The sequence below is a fragment of the Rousettus aegyptiacus genome, unplaced genomic scaffold (genome assembly GCF_014176215.1).
Source record: "Rousettus aegyptiacus isolate mRouAeg1 unplaced genomic scaffold, mRouAeg1.p scaffold_m13_p_6, whole genome shotgun sequence".
Lineage (NCBI taxonomy): Eukaryota > Metazoa > Chordata > Mammalia > Chiroptera > Pteropodidae > Rousettus > Rousettus aegyptiacus.
In genome coordinates this window covers 70,311,671-70,326,729 of record NW_023416309.1, presented here as the reverse complement: position 1 = coordinate 70,326,729, position 15,059 = coordinate 70,311,671, and the positions used below count along the sequence as shown (strand labels likewise).

The 15,059-nt window shown below is 39.0% G+C and overlaps 1 protein-coding gene across 2 annotated transcripts in view; it reads left to right on the top strand.

The window, feature by feature from the left end:
- The window catches only part of LOC107517402 (protein shisa-6), a 597,831-nt gene that overhangs the window by 245,054 nt on the left and 337,718 nt on the right, over window positions 1–15,059 (top strand). The window contains exon 4 of one of the 2 annotated variants that reach the window (XM_036223918.1): window positions 14,794–14,946. The exons of the other annotated variant lie outside the window; for it this stretch is intronic. Within the exon in view, the coding sequence (XP_036079811.1) occupies window positions 14,794–14,946 (153 nt within the window). The remainder of the gene's footprint in view (window positions 1–14,793; window positions 14,947–15,059) is intronic. 2 annotated transcript variants of the gene reach the window in all.

Sequence of the window (15,059 nt, the reverse complement as noted above, 5' to 3'; positions counted from 1 at the left end):
ACAACAGAGTTTTATTTCTCAAAGTCCTAGAGGATGGGAGTCCAAGATCAGTGTGACAGCATGATCAGGTTCTGGTGAGTGCCTGCTTCCAGATTGCAGACTGTCAAATTCTTATAGGCTCACGTGGCAGAAAAGGACTAGAGAGTACTTTGCAATCTCTTTTATAAAGCACTAATTCCATTCATGAGGTCTCCATCCAAGTGACCTAATTACCTTCAAAAGGCCCCACCTCCAAATACCATCACATTGGGATTAGGATTTCAACATATGAATTTTGAGGGAATGCAAACACTCAGTCCTTAATATCTCTGAACTGATTTCCCTTCTTCGCCCTAGTCTTTCCCACTGATCATTCCTTAGGAAACAAGGCCTTTATCATATCACCTCCTTGTTTGGGAACCAAAAGCCTTTTAGGACAAAGTCAGAGTGTTCAACCTGCCATTAAAAACTGCCATATTCTACCCTAATTCTACCCACCTTTACAGCTACATTCCCCAGCATACACCATATATTTAATGCTAACCATTTGTCTTGCATGCTCCACCCTCTTTATTCTTAGACTTCTTTTACATGAAAGAAGCCTTCCTCTGATTTTCCATCCCCTAGTCCAAAATTTAGTCTTTTTATAGCCTTACTCGAGGTTTATTTTCTTTACGAAGCCTTCCCTAATTTTATTCTACAAAAATCTTCATATATACAATGGAATATCTCTCAGCCATAAGAAAAGATGAAATACTGCCATTTGTGACAACATGGATGGATCTTGACATAATCATGCTAAGAAAAATAAATCAGAAAAAATTGAGAACCATATGATTTCACTCATATTTGGTATATAAAACTGAAAGCAACAAACAAACAAGACAAATAAAAACTCATAGACACAGACAACAGTTTAGTGGTTACCAAAGGGAGAGAAGAGAAGAGGGGGAGATAGATAAGGGTAAAAGAAATCAAATATTTGGTGACAGAAGGAGATTTGATGTTAGATGGTGAATAAACAATGCAATATACATATGACATGTTACTGAACTGTACACTTGAAATCTATATAATTTAATTAACCAATGTCATACCAATAAATAATTTTTTTATAAAAGGAAAAATATTTTATATATTATATGCAATTATATATACATGTATTTACTATTTGATTACAAAATATGTATTGAATACCTATTGCATGCAAATAGGATTGTGTCAGACCAGCCTTCATATCTCCCCAGGTGTTTAGAATAAGGGACTCATTTGTTCATACAATAGATGCTTATTGAGTAAAAGCACTATGTTAGACAACTTGGGAAATACAATGATGAATCCTTTATCACCATCATCAACTTACAGTGATAGTTACAATGTGTTAGAAGAGACAAGACATGCACATATGTAATTATAACACAACATAGAAAGTGGTAAGTGCCCCCTAGAAATTACAGAGCATAGGAGAGTTCACAATGAGGAAAGTTCACTTGTAGCTAAAGGGATTGAAAATGGCTATAATGGAAGAGGAAGTCGTTTAGCTGCTCTTAAAGGATGGATAAGAATTGAGCAAGTGGAAAAGGTGTAAAAGACATTCCAGGGAGAAAGTATCAGAGTGCAGGAAGGTGATAACTTATGACTGCATATTAGATGGGACTAGGAAGGTCATGGGCAGAAAAGTAGGCATGGGAGGGCAGAGGACACCCAACATGTTCACCATTCTACAGAGGGCCATGACTCACTGCCTGGAAGCAGTGTTGTCCATGATGATGCCCAGAAAAAGAGCCCTTGCTGTTTGAACTTCCGGTTTCCTAAGTCACTGGCAGTGTGGCTGGCTTCTGCTAAGCTATATGCACTGATTGGATGATGATTTTTGGGTGAAGGAACAGAAGGGCTGCAATGGGAAGACAGAATATTGTCATCAATGGGGAAATGCAAGGATCGATGAGGAAGAGCTGCATTGCTCTGGGCTGAGTTGGGGAAAGCCTTTATAGAAGTGTATAGGGTGGGTGTAAGAACAGATCCTGTAGATTAGAAATTGTATGAGGCTTTCTCAAACTAGGAACCATTTATTAGCAGTTTGTAAATCAAGAGATCTAGATCCCCCTAGAAACTCAGTTCCTTCTAGAAACTACAGCTCTGTAGTTGATGTTGCAGATGGGTCCATGTTTGCACATTCTAGCAAAATGACAGCACAGTGTAGAGTTCAAGAGCACTGAGTTGGAGTCTTTAGATGTGAGTTTGAGTCTGGGTTCAGCTGCTTGTTTTCTGTGTAACTTTAGGCAACTCGATGTCATCTATAAAATGTGAAAGACCTCATAGAACCATCATGAGGTTTCAATGACACGATACTTATAAATTACTTAGCATAATAACTTATAACAAATGGGAGCTGGTAGAAAAAAAAGATTATTACCTTTGCCTAAACACAATAAAACTCCATTCATACTGGGATAGCAATGCTTGTGGTTTTCTTGGGCCAGGCACCAAGCTTAGAATATCCTCTAATTGGTATGGTAATACAAATAACAAATGCAAAGGTTAAAAATGGATCCAGATCACAATTTTTTTTTTTTTACTTCTTAATGGGAAATATAATACTGTGTCAGATACACTTATAGGTTATAGTAGTTGCAGGATAGATACTGATCCTCTAGTGACCTACTTTTTATTTGGGATATTTTGGGATTTCTCAAAAGGCTGCAAGCCCTCTAAATATCAATCATCCTTCTGTTCTAGTTATTTCAACTGGAGTCACCTTTTGCAATACTGAGCCACTTCGTATCACCCAGAAGATGTATTGGGTGCCTACATCAAGCTCGGGAAATTGTAGGATGAGGTACTATAAGTGAGAGTGAGAAGAGTTTGAAATTTGCCATAGAATCTCACAACAATTCCACTTCTGAGGGATTATCACAGGACTTAAACCTCTTTAGAGAGCCCATGTGATACACTGGCTTGGCCCAGTGTCAGAGGCCAAGACTATCGACCCTCTCCCAGATCCACCCCATCACACACCTGGTGCTCATACTCTATCCCAAGGCATTACAAGGTTGACTTTCCATGGATATGATTTAAATAGTTCTCAGGGATATGGTAATTTCTTATTACCAGAAGGAGGATTGGTCCCCTGGAGCCAAGAGGATGGTAAATACTCCTTCTGTAATAATTAAAATAACTTCTTGCAGAACAAACACAGCTCCGGCACCTCCAGGCTCAGATGAGTGAAGATGTCCTGAAGAAGTGGATCACAATGGGTGGCAGGGAGCTCTCCCAGGGAAAGCTAAAGTTTGCCTTTTTAAGTGAATCTGGCAGAAGACACATTGTTTTCTTGTGTGGGCATGACAACCCACAAGATGTAGTTTGTTTCAGCAGAACCAAAAAACGAAAATCCTTACCAGAAGTGAGGAAGCAGAGCAGGCCCATGAGGGAGGCACTCACACAAAGCTAGACTCTGTTGGTGGCACCCAGGAAACCCTGAGTCACAGCCTTTGCTGTAAGAGGAGAAGACTAAGACACAGAGGAGGGAGAACGAACAGGAGCATAGGGTTTGATGATCTCACAATGTCATTGGCAACTAACCAGTCATCTTAGGAGCAATCCCGCCATCTGACACCATGACTTACAGGCCTTCCTCTCTATTTTGACCTTTTCATGTCACCAGGATTAAAAGGATTGTGTCAGAATGCATTAGAATGGCAACTAACCCTCAACATGTGTGCAATGTGGGTTGGATTTGAAGTGAAAAACGAGGGGTGCCTTATTTCTCCATACACATTCATACTGAGATACATATAAATTATTACAACCCACAAACCTGTCCACAAGCCTAGAAAATCTGCCATCTGAACCTGAAGAAGAGGGTAGAAGACAAGACGAGGGAAAGTACAATAGGCAATCAAGTATCATCACTATGGTCTCTTGTTCATTTTCTCCTGCCTCAAGAATTGATTCCTTTACTCATTCATTCATCATCCAAAAAATTGTACAAGTGCCTCCAAAGAACTCATCCCAGGGAGTACTGTGTTAAGGTAAACACAGAAAAGTGTGATTGATCACCACCTTCAGAAATGTCCAATGTTCAACGTAATTGAACAATGTCCAGAAATCATAGGGGAGAAGTGCCTTGCATGTATAAGTATTTAACCATCTTCGAACAAGCTAATGAATAAGGCAGAAGTAAAAAAAGAAAATAATATATGATTAAACACCAAAAGCAAATGGTAGTGGTAATAAACTCTCCAATTATCAGAAGGGCAAGGAACATCACTGTGCATTGGAGGACCTGAGAATGATTTTATGGAAATGAAACTGAAGTTTTATCTTCAAGGATTGAAAGGGTTTGGGCAGAAGAAGGTGATGAAAAGCAAGTTAGGTGGAAGATATTTCTGAGCAAAGGACCAAGGTACTGATCGGGTTGGGAATAGCAGAGGGAAAACCAGTTCATATGGGTCACTGGTATGTTGCTTGAGAGGAAATGGGCCTAGACCATTGGCAGCTTTGAAAATGTATTTCTGCTGTATTTCTCAAAGTGTGATCCAGAATCTAGCTGTAGAATTATCACCTGGGGCCTCTCCCAGATCAACTGAATCATAATTCATGGGATGAGGGAAGGGATCAGAATTTTTTATGAGTTCCTCAGGTGATTTTTAGGTATACTAATTTAAAATCTTTGGCCTTCGGTATCTAAGCTTTAACCTATTGGTAGTTTGTAATACTTGAAGGCTAATGGCCAGGCTAAAATTAGCATTTAAGAAAGACTAATCTAGCAGGAGTCTGCAAGGTGGATGATCCAAAGAAGCAGAGATCAGAGGCAAGAAGGAAATTAGGAGGCTAGCATAGCAATTCCAGAATGTGATGAAGCCTAAGATTTGAGAATCTATAACCAGTGTGCATATTACTTCTTTGTACTCTCGGGATCTCATTGGTCAAGTCATTGTTTATATCTTTGGGTATTATTTGTACCCTACAACCTTCCTATGACTCACTGAACAGAAATTGCTTTTGCTACATCTGTCACTGAATTATCACCAGGAAGGTCCAATAAGAATCACTCTTTCACCCTCTCCATTCTACACATACACATAAGCAAACACATACATATGTATGAACAGTACTTTTTTTTTTTTTTTGCTCCACAGAGGAAACTAGTCATTTCCCTGAGCAATTAAACCAGGCACCAATGTGAGGTAAGTCACTGTCAGCTCCATCAACTTCGAGGCTATAAAGGCAATGAGGGGACATTCTGATTCTAGGAGACTTACTAACCACTGGTAGTCCACAAGCTCTCAGTGGGCAGAGGGCTCCACCTTGCTTCTCTGCTTCCTTCAAGCAGCCTTGGAGCTCAGATGGAGATTGTTTTGTCACTTTATAGTCTTGTCAGCATATTGATCAATGAGTCCTAAGCACTAATTAATTGTTATGTTATCCAGCCCAATTTAACAGGAAGCTGATTGTCCTGACTGGGCATTGTGCCAAGGCCCAAATTCCCCAAAGGAGGAGGGAAGGGGGGGATGATAATTGAGGTTGTGGAGATGTGATCCATTGATAAGTCCAGGGAGAGACAGGATGCCAAATCTAACAGACTATACACATACCACCATAGAAAGGGGCTCCGGGCAAAATTATTGAATTGTTAGCCTTCCTATTCTTTGTTCATCACTAATGCTGCTTTTCTCTTTTCTCCGTTCTGCATTAACACTCAATTGCACACACACCCCGAACTCTATCCATTACCTAGAACACCATCTGCCCAAACCCCCATAACCATCTTTAGAATGTACTAAAGTAGCATTTTTCAGAGTAGATTAATAAGTCTGCACTGAATAGTTTTTCCATTTGACCCTCTATATCAACTTTCCACCCTAAGTTAGATTCCTGGGTGCTAAACTTTATGGATTGATTGCTTCTTTGGGTTCTCTTTTTCTATGGATGTTAGTTGGGTTTGGTAAATGGAGAATACTGGAAAAAGATCAAAGAGGTGGAAGAGAGTGAAATTAGGATACACTAATTTCCCAGCCTGCCTTCTAGTACATTCATGGGGGCCTGACTGTATCAACCAAAGATCAGAGGGTCCTATCATCACGGTTCTCTCCCTGGATGCTCTTGTCAAGAGACAGCCATAAAACAAAATGACACAGAAAGGTTAGATATAAAAGGATAGGCAAAGTTTATCAGGCAAATGCAAACAAAGAGATAGCTGTATTGGCAATATAAATATCAGATTAAGAAGACTTAAAGGCAAAAAAAACAAAGGTGATAGGATAGAAAGGGTCATTTAATGTTGATAAAAATATAAGCCACAAAGAAGACATAAGCATCATGAGCCTTTTTGTGCTGAATAAGTAGCTACGAAATACATAAAACCAATTCTATAATAAATTTAAAAAGAGAAAATGACAGGAACACAACAGTAGTGGGAGACCTAATACACCCCTCTCAGTCTTTGACAGATTAAGTAGGCAAAGAATGAATTAGGATAGAAAGGAACTGAATAATGTATTTCATGTGTCTGATTTAATAAATATATGTCAATTTTGTACTCTACAAAAAGAAAATATTCCCTTTCTCTAAGTATTCATGAAACATTTACGAAAATTGATCATATATTAGCCCACAAAGGGAATCTCATATTCCAAAAAGCAGAAATTGAACAGGCCCTGTTTTCTGACCACAATACAATAAAATAGAAAATCAGTGGCCAAAGTTCAAACCAACAAATCCAAACAATTTGAAATTTGACAATGCTCTACTCAAGAATGCTTGAGTCTGAGAGAAAATCAAGGGTGCAATTACAGATCATTTAGGACAGAACAAGAACATTGCACATCGACACTCATGGGATAGTGCCAGAGACAAACTCACAGCTAAAGACCTTTTATTAACAGAAAAGAGTAAAAATAAATGGACTAAAGATTCAAGCCCAGAAATTAGAAAGCAATAACAAACCAAACCAAAGAAAATTTGGAAGCAGGAATTAAGGAATCCGAAATCATAAAATAACATTTTACGATAAGAAAAATGACAAAAAAAAAAAAAACCCTCACTAATATATACAAGGTGACTCTTTGAAAAAGAATAGTAATATGAATGAATTGCTAACCCACAAAACATAAACAGAAAATCCAGAAGAAAAGGGGTATAATTTCATATATAGAGTTTTTTGAGGGAATGTTGCACTTTTAAGCGAGTAAAGTTTATAATGTTCAATGGATTTGTTTAAGAAAATAGAAATTACAAATTTAATTTAGAATTAGAAAACCTGAGTGAATCAATATGCAAGGATAAAGTTGCCAAGCACACGAAGCAGTATGCATAATGGTTAAGGATGTAGGCTCTGGTGCCACTCTGCCTGGGTTTGCATCCCAGCTTCATATATTGGTCAAATGAGACAGACTCTCCAAATCTCAGTTTCCTAAACTTTAAATTGATGTTGATAACATCTAACTCCCAAAGTTGTTGTTATGTAGTCAGCAAAATAACAAGCTAACCTCCCACCCACCACAGTGCTAGCAGAAGGACTCCTCAAAAGACACCAGGCATTTTTACTATTTTATTCTTTCAAATTTCCAAAGAACAGGTATTTCATATGCTATATTAACAGTTTAAAGGCATACAGAAATACAACACTATTCATTTGACTTTACAAAATCATTATCTTGATACAAAAATCTAACATGTTGACACACAAAAAAATACAAATTTTTTTATGTATCTACATGAATTAAAAAATAAATGCAATAGAATTCAGTGTTGTAATGAAAGAATAAGACACCAAATCAAATAAGGTATTTCCCAAGAATAGATGAAAAGTTCAATATGAGGAAATCTATCAATCTCCTGCATCACATCGCCAGTCAAATGGCAGTGTGTTGACCTAGAAATGCTGCTTTTAGTTATTCGCCTAAGGAAATGAGACATGGCCAAAGATATGTGTTCAAGGTTGTTTGGTGTAACGTTATTAAACTTTTCAACAACCTAAATATACAATAATAGTGGAACACTTAAATATATATGTATAAATATATATACAATAAACATTACATGTAAGTTATATATAGAAATATACAACTGATTATTCTACAGAAAGGGCTATTGTGAAACCACATAAAATATTTTAAATATTATTTCAAAACATGAAAATATATTCAAAATATACTGTGAATTAAGTATAAAGGAAACAGTAAAAGTAGTATATGTAGCATTCTTACATATGTGGAAATTATACATATTTATCTGTGTATATGTACATATATGTATGGACATTTAGGTTGTTCCCCTTTTTGCTACTATAAACATGCTTCAGTGAATAATAACCTCACACATTTGTTATTTTGCACATGCGTAAAGATCAAATCACCATATTTTTCTCCATTTTAAGAGCTGTAATCTAATTCTCATTTGTGCAAAATGAAAAATGTTACAGGTTATTCACTGTGATATTGTGTGTGTAAACATATATATAGTAATTTATAGGGGGTGGGAAACAAAAGGAAATATAATAAAATGTCATAATGGTTATTTTAGAACAGTTTCAATTTTCATATTTATACTTTAAATTTTGTTCTTTAATGCCAATGTAGTAAAAAAAATCAAATGTTAAAAAAACATTTGAAGTGAGACTCAAAGGAAAAGCATTGACTGCACTTATATACAAAATATCTAAATTCAAGACATTTATCCTGTTTACAAACTCATCTTTTAAAAAAATAGAACTACTTCGAATAAAATATTTAAGAAGTATTTTACAGTGTTTGGAAATTGGTAGGCCGATAATATATATTAAAATGAAAATCGCTGTGAAGATTAGTTTTTAAAAATTATAGGTGAAAATATTTAGCATAGAGCCTGGAGCACATTGGTTACTAGGAATTATTAAATGAACCTGAATTATCTTGTTTCCTGGTGACACCTAGACTCTGAAATATAAGATCAGAAGTGTTTTCTCTAACAGCCACACTCCACAATTCAACCTGGGTTCTCTTATTTCTTGCAATTGTCTCTTTGATGCTGCCATATTGCTTAAAAATAAAAAATAACAACAGAAAACAATGAAACTGTATTTCTCTTTGTCTTGAGAGGACAAGAAGAAAAATCTATCCTTTATCTCCCTTCTGTTTTCTCTATTCTTGCTTAAATCCAGGTCCAGTGTAGAATTGATTCAACCTTTGGTAAATGGTTTTTCCCTGGATGTAATTTAATATTCTGTCTTAGAAAGGGAGAATATCTTCACCTGAGAAACTCTGGCTTACTGCCCAAACCCATACCCCACTGAATAGTGTGCATGGCTATTTAAAGAGTCTGTTCTAAACCAAATGAATAATGTAATGATTCCATTGGTATGGAAAATTTTGTCTGGTAGGAGTATACAAGATGATTTGTCTTAGAAATGGCCAGAGATTAGAACTAAGAGAAATCCTAAGAAGATATATTGTGGGCCTGGATTTAGGAGATGGCTATAAGAACAGGATTTGGGGACTCACAGGATATGGAGGATAAAGGGAGGGAAATGGTGAATGATAACTGAAGCTTCACATTCTGAGCCTATGGAACATTAGTACCTTAGAATGTAGCTTGAATACTGGAGAATAAAATGATGAGCTCACTTTGGGTTGTAATGGTTTGAGCTATGGGCAGGAATTTCAAGGTGATGTCCATAAGCATTTTAAAATCTAACCCTACAGACCAGATGGACCTCAAGCTAGAGGTGCAGATTTGAGAACTATCAGGTTGAACAAGAAGGTAGAATCCATGTCTTCATGAAGACACTGCGGACTTATGGAGCATTGGTATTTAGAGAATAGAAGAGGGAAAGGATTCTAGTGAATGAGCTGGAGAATGAGTAGCCAGAGGGTATAATGCCAAGAGTAGGAAAGATGTTTTCAATAACAAGACATAAAGAAATGGAAAAAGATCAAGCACTCAGAGGATGGCAGAGCTGTAATCCATGATTTAGATAAATAAAGGCAAAGACGTCATGCCTCTGCTTCCCTTGGCATTAGGTGAAATTAGTTGGATGTACCAATGAAAACAAAAATACAATGTTGAATCAAAGCAATAATGCAATATCAAAGTGTGATTTAATGATAAGCCAAACCTTTATTCGGTTTTAGAAGCCCTTAGAATGCCTTGAGCTCCAGGCTTTGGCAACCATGACTTTATTAACTTTGTAGCTTATTCAGGCTACATGGTCTTTTGCATTATTATTTAAAATAAATACTTTTGAAATATCAGGCTGTGTCATTAATAGGCAGGGCAGTGCCTAGAATCCAGGACTTCTAATCCCAGGCAGTGGTCAGTTCAAGGCAGCTTGTCACATCTTGGGATGCACCCAGACACCTGTGTATAAAGATCTTGGACAAATCAAAGCCTCATAAGGTTTACACACCTTAAATTAGGGTATCCTCTTCCTGGCTAACCATATCCTTACACTCTTCTCCCAAAAGAAGGATCTACTTCCTCTGCCCAGTTCTCCACTCCATGTATACACAATTGCCAAATGTCCCCTAGTCTCCATCCTTCTCTTTTACCCACCTAACGCCTTAATTTCTGGTCAGCCAGATCCACAGATGTGGTTGGGTCACCATAGTGACAAAAGAAGCTCTGATGTAGGAGAGAGACAGAAACAGCAGAGGAAGATTTTTTGAGTTTAACATATTGCCCCCTGCCCTTCATGTTTCTAAGATATCAAAAGCCCTCGGCCATTTAGAAGTGCTTCCTTAGACTCAGAGAAGTGCATTAGAGGCCAAGAGAGCATGTTAGAGACACAAGGGAATGCCTGAACTCTTCTTTAAAAATTTCTTTTCTATAATTTTCAGGTGATCATCAGTATAACTTTCTGATTTTAAGCAGTGGTACCCAGACCCCTACACATGGTGAGAGATAACTGAGAGCACTCTGCATTCCATCCTCATCCCAAGTGGCTCCATCCTAACTACTGATGCCTATCAAAGCATCAAATATGTGGTCACTGACTTATTGAAGCTAAGGAGGTTTAAAGAGCCAGGTTTCTACCTTCCTCCAGGGCCACAGTGCGTTTAGGCTATTGTCTCTCTAGTATTCTGTCTCTGATATCAGAATGACCTTCCACCATGAAAGGGGAGGAGTGAGGCCCTTCCTTAACCATTTTCACGTGTAATCTAGATCACTTCTTGCAGTCATCAATTCCATATGTCCACAGCAAGGAGTAAACACTCTCCTTTGCCCAAAGCTACTTGTGGTATCATTTGCAAATTACATGAAACTTGGTAAACTATCGATTCTCCCCAAACTAATCAAGATTTGATATAACTCAAAACCAAACTGGGTGATTTGAGCTTTGGACTCTTGGCAGGGAAAGAACCTGAAAGTTGGAGAGCACAGGAGTATTAGCTTAGAGCCAATGTTACAAAACCATGTTTCCTTCCTAGTTTATAATATCCCCCCACCAGATCACAACTTCACATTAGAAAATGCTGAGAAAAACTACCTTTGGTACCTATTCAAAACTTAATAGAATATAATACAGCCATGTAAATTGTGAACTATCAGTCATTATTCTGGGCTTGTTGTGAAAGAGCAAAAACATCATTAAATTTTAGCAGGAAACTCAAAACGGAAATAAATTATACAGCTCACCTGACAGACCTACCACTCTCATGTCATACTATGCTCTGCTTTGCACTGAGACTGAAGGATATTATAATTAAGAGAACAGAATTGGACTGTTTTGACATTCCCGTCCAGTGATAGGCTCCTAGTGGAAATAAGCGATAAAAGCAACAGTTTAGCAAGATGTTTCAGGTTGCAGGGTCTAGGAAAAATTATAACTGGGAGAAATAGGAGGGATCAGTGAAAAAAAGTTGGTATCATTTCTCATTTACCACTATTTCTAGGAGTGGTGATGATGACAGTGAGAATATAAAGTAGGGTTCACATGTGAAACGTTTTGGAGAAAAAATTGGGAAAATTTAGTTACTAACTGAATATGGCTGATAAGAGTCAATTATGAGTAAAATGGTGAGCCATAATCAATTAGAAGAATGCGGTGGCGGGTGGGGGGGCGGTGCTCTTGCTATACAATCTAAGGAATCAAGAAAGCAGCCAGTGGGCACAGGGAATGGAACTACTGACAATGAGTGGGCTGAAAAAATGCGATATTGTCATAATGAAGAGTCTTAAGTGAAGGGAGAATTTGGCTACTGGATGTCCAGAGCTGGATATGATCATAGGATGTGAAAGAAAAATCATTTGACAAGCAGTTAGAAATGCACACATGAAGTCTGGAGGGAGGTTACAGCTGAAGATATAAGTTATGCTTTGGAAATAGCAGCAAAAGCCTTGGGAGTGGAAACAGTCTGTGCAAGAAGACTGAAAGAGAAAAGCAGAAGGCAGAAGCAAGGAGCCGGGGGGATGCCCATAGTGATGAAGCAGCAGCAGGAAGAGAAGACAGAAAAGGCAAGCGAGGAGTGTTCCGCTTGCTCAGTACATTCTGAAAGAATAACTATGAGCTGGTTTTCCCCGTAAGGAGCCAACACAAGCACAGCCTCCTGATCACAAAAAGAGGAACCATTCTTCCCTCTCCTTCTTCCTATCTTCTTTTTATACTCGGTACAAGGAGATGAAGATGAAGGTAGGTGAGACCTAGCACCTGCATTTGAGTGGCTATCAACCTAGCGGAAGCAGAGTTTTCTCTGCATTCTTTCCTTGGATGTTACACTTTTCCAAGGAGCTGGGAGAGCAACTATTAAGAGAGGAAACAACCTGTGTCTGCTTCATTAATTGAAAAGCATTTATCAGATCCTTATTTTGAGCCAGCACTATGAAGGGATCAGAAAAATTGGAAAACAAGACTTTTGCTGTTGAGGAGATTGCAATTTTCATTGCTCAACAAGATCATCTCAAGTCAAATAAGTAGAGATCACACTGACACAAAACTGAGTGGTATTGACCAGAAGAATGATAGGGCCTTGAAGACTAAAATTCACTGTGGGCTGAAAAAAAAATGTGATATTGTCATAATGAAGAGTCTTGAGTGAAGGGAGAATTTGGCAAGAAGAGTAAAGAAGGGTATTGCAATAGGAGAGGGAGCAGGAGCAAGGGGGCAAGGGCAATCATAGTGGAGGCAGAAGGCAAGGAAGAGCGGGCCTTGGCTGAGTGGCATGTTTTGGAGAACAGTGCCGGATAAGAGCACCCAGAAATGTTGCATTTGGAAATAGGTGAGCTAAATGATGCCTTCAGTGGTTGCATGATACCAACAGGTAGAGGGAAGTTTGTTCTCCAGCGTGGCCAAAAGTGAAGAGATAATAGCTAAGGGACTGGTGGCTATTCCTCAGCTCTGAGTAGCAATGCTTCTAACTTTCTGCTCACTCCACTCCCTAGCATCTGTCCTGATCCATGCTAGGGAGGTTCTTTCTGTACAGTATGTTCTGATCTCTTGGGGACATAGCATGTCCTCCACCCCCTCACATATGTGCTGACGTGAACACCAGCTCATTGGCTGGGCTCTTTTGGCTCCATCCCCAGTGTTGGGGGAACCAGTGATGTCAGGAAAGGATAGAGAAACCAAGAATCCTTGTACTGAAGCTGCCCTTAGACTAAACCTAGGAGTCCTCTTTGTCCCACGGTTCACAGAATTATTGTCTTCCAGGATTTAGTGCTCCCTTTGCAAGAGGCCTGGGGAATCACAATCCTCTGTTACATTTGTCCAAAATTAAACCTTCCCCCCCTTGGGTGTCCCAAAATCAAGTGGATGGAGGGACAATATAAGAGCCACCCACCTACCTCGTTTCTGGGAATGGTACCACTCTCTCTTCAGCAATACCTGTTAACTTCTTGCTGTACCTAATCTACCAAGCACCAAGACATGCTTGTCTTCCTTCCTTGGATCTCCATTCTTTTCTGTCCTGCATCTTCACAGCCACCCCCTCACCCATACCTGCATCTCCTCTCACCTCTCTTCACACTCCCATGCTATTCCTGCTTTGGCTCTCAGAACCCAGCCTAGCTCATTGACTTTATTAGTCATTCATTTCTTCTCTTTTTCATCTTTTCTTCCATTCCTGTCCCCATTCTTTTTCCCAGGTCTGGCAGTGAATGACACTCCCTTCTCTCTCTTCAGATTTTGGAATCTCAAGGCTCTATCTCAAGCGAAGGAGGGAAAAAAGGGAAATGATGTGCTAAGCATTTTGACTACATCCTTTCCTCCCACAGCCAAGAGATAGCAAAGGGGGCTTCAAAGGAAAGAATTGGAATAAGAGAAAATGGTTTTATGGCTTACAGTGAGTTGTCAGGTACAGGGCTTAAAGAGGCCCAAGACAGAAGGGGCAATGTAAGAGGTAAAATGACATCATGGACTGTGGGTTGGAGTCTCAATGGAGCTGGGCCTTAGACCCAGTTCTATAGGTATGTAGACAAGACCAGTCACTCCTCCTTCAAACTTAGATTTTTCTGAGCCAAACATTTAGATTTGCCTAAAACTATTAGGGAAAGAACAACTTTCATACCAAAATAGATAATTTTATTCTACTATCCCTTGTTCAGTTCCATCAGGTTTATGTCTTTATCAGACAGCCCAGTGTTATACTGAGAGAAAAAGTTTGTCATTCAAGGAAGGGTAAACTGCCATCATGGCCAATGGCAGATAAACAGTACCTGCCCCCATGCTTGCTGACAATTGGAACTGAACATGAGGGAAACTGAATCTCTGATACAATCTGTATCCTAGCACAGAGGCCAGGAAAGCAAGATGGGGATACAAGATAATACCTGGACCCTTCCCCCTTGCCTGCCCTGGCCTTTGTCCTCACTAATGAAATGCACCCCTCTCTTCCACAGAGAAGCCACGGATGAACAACATCCTGACGTCAGCCACTGAGCCCTATGACCTATCCTTCTCCCGCTCATTCCAGAACTTGGCCCACCTGCCCCCACCCTACGAGTCTGCAGTGAAGACCCACCCCAGCAAGTACTCATCCCTGAAAAGACTAAGTAAGTGGAGCTATCCCAGGGTTGGGGTCTGCCTCTGGAGCCTCCATGACATCTTCCTGTGCTTTACTCTCTTGCCCTACATCTGAGGGAACAGTGTTGAGTCCCAAGAACAA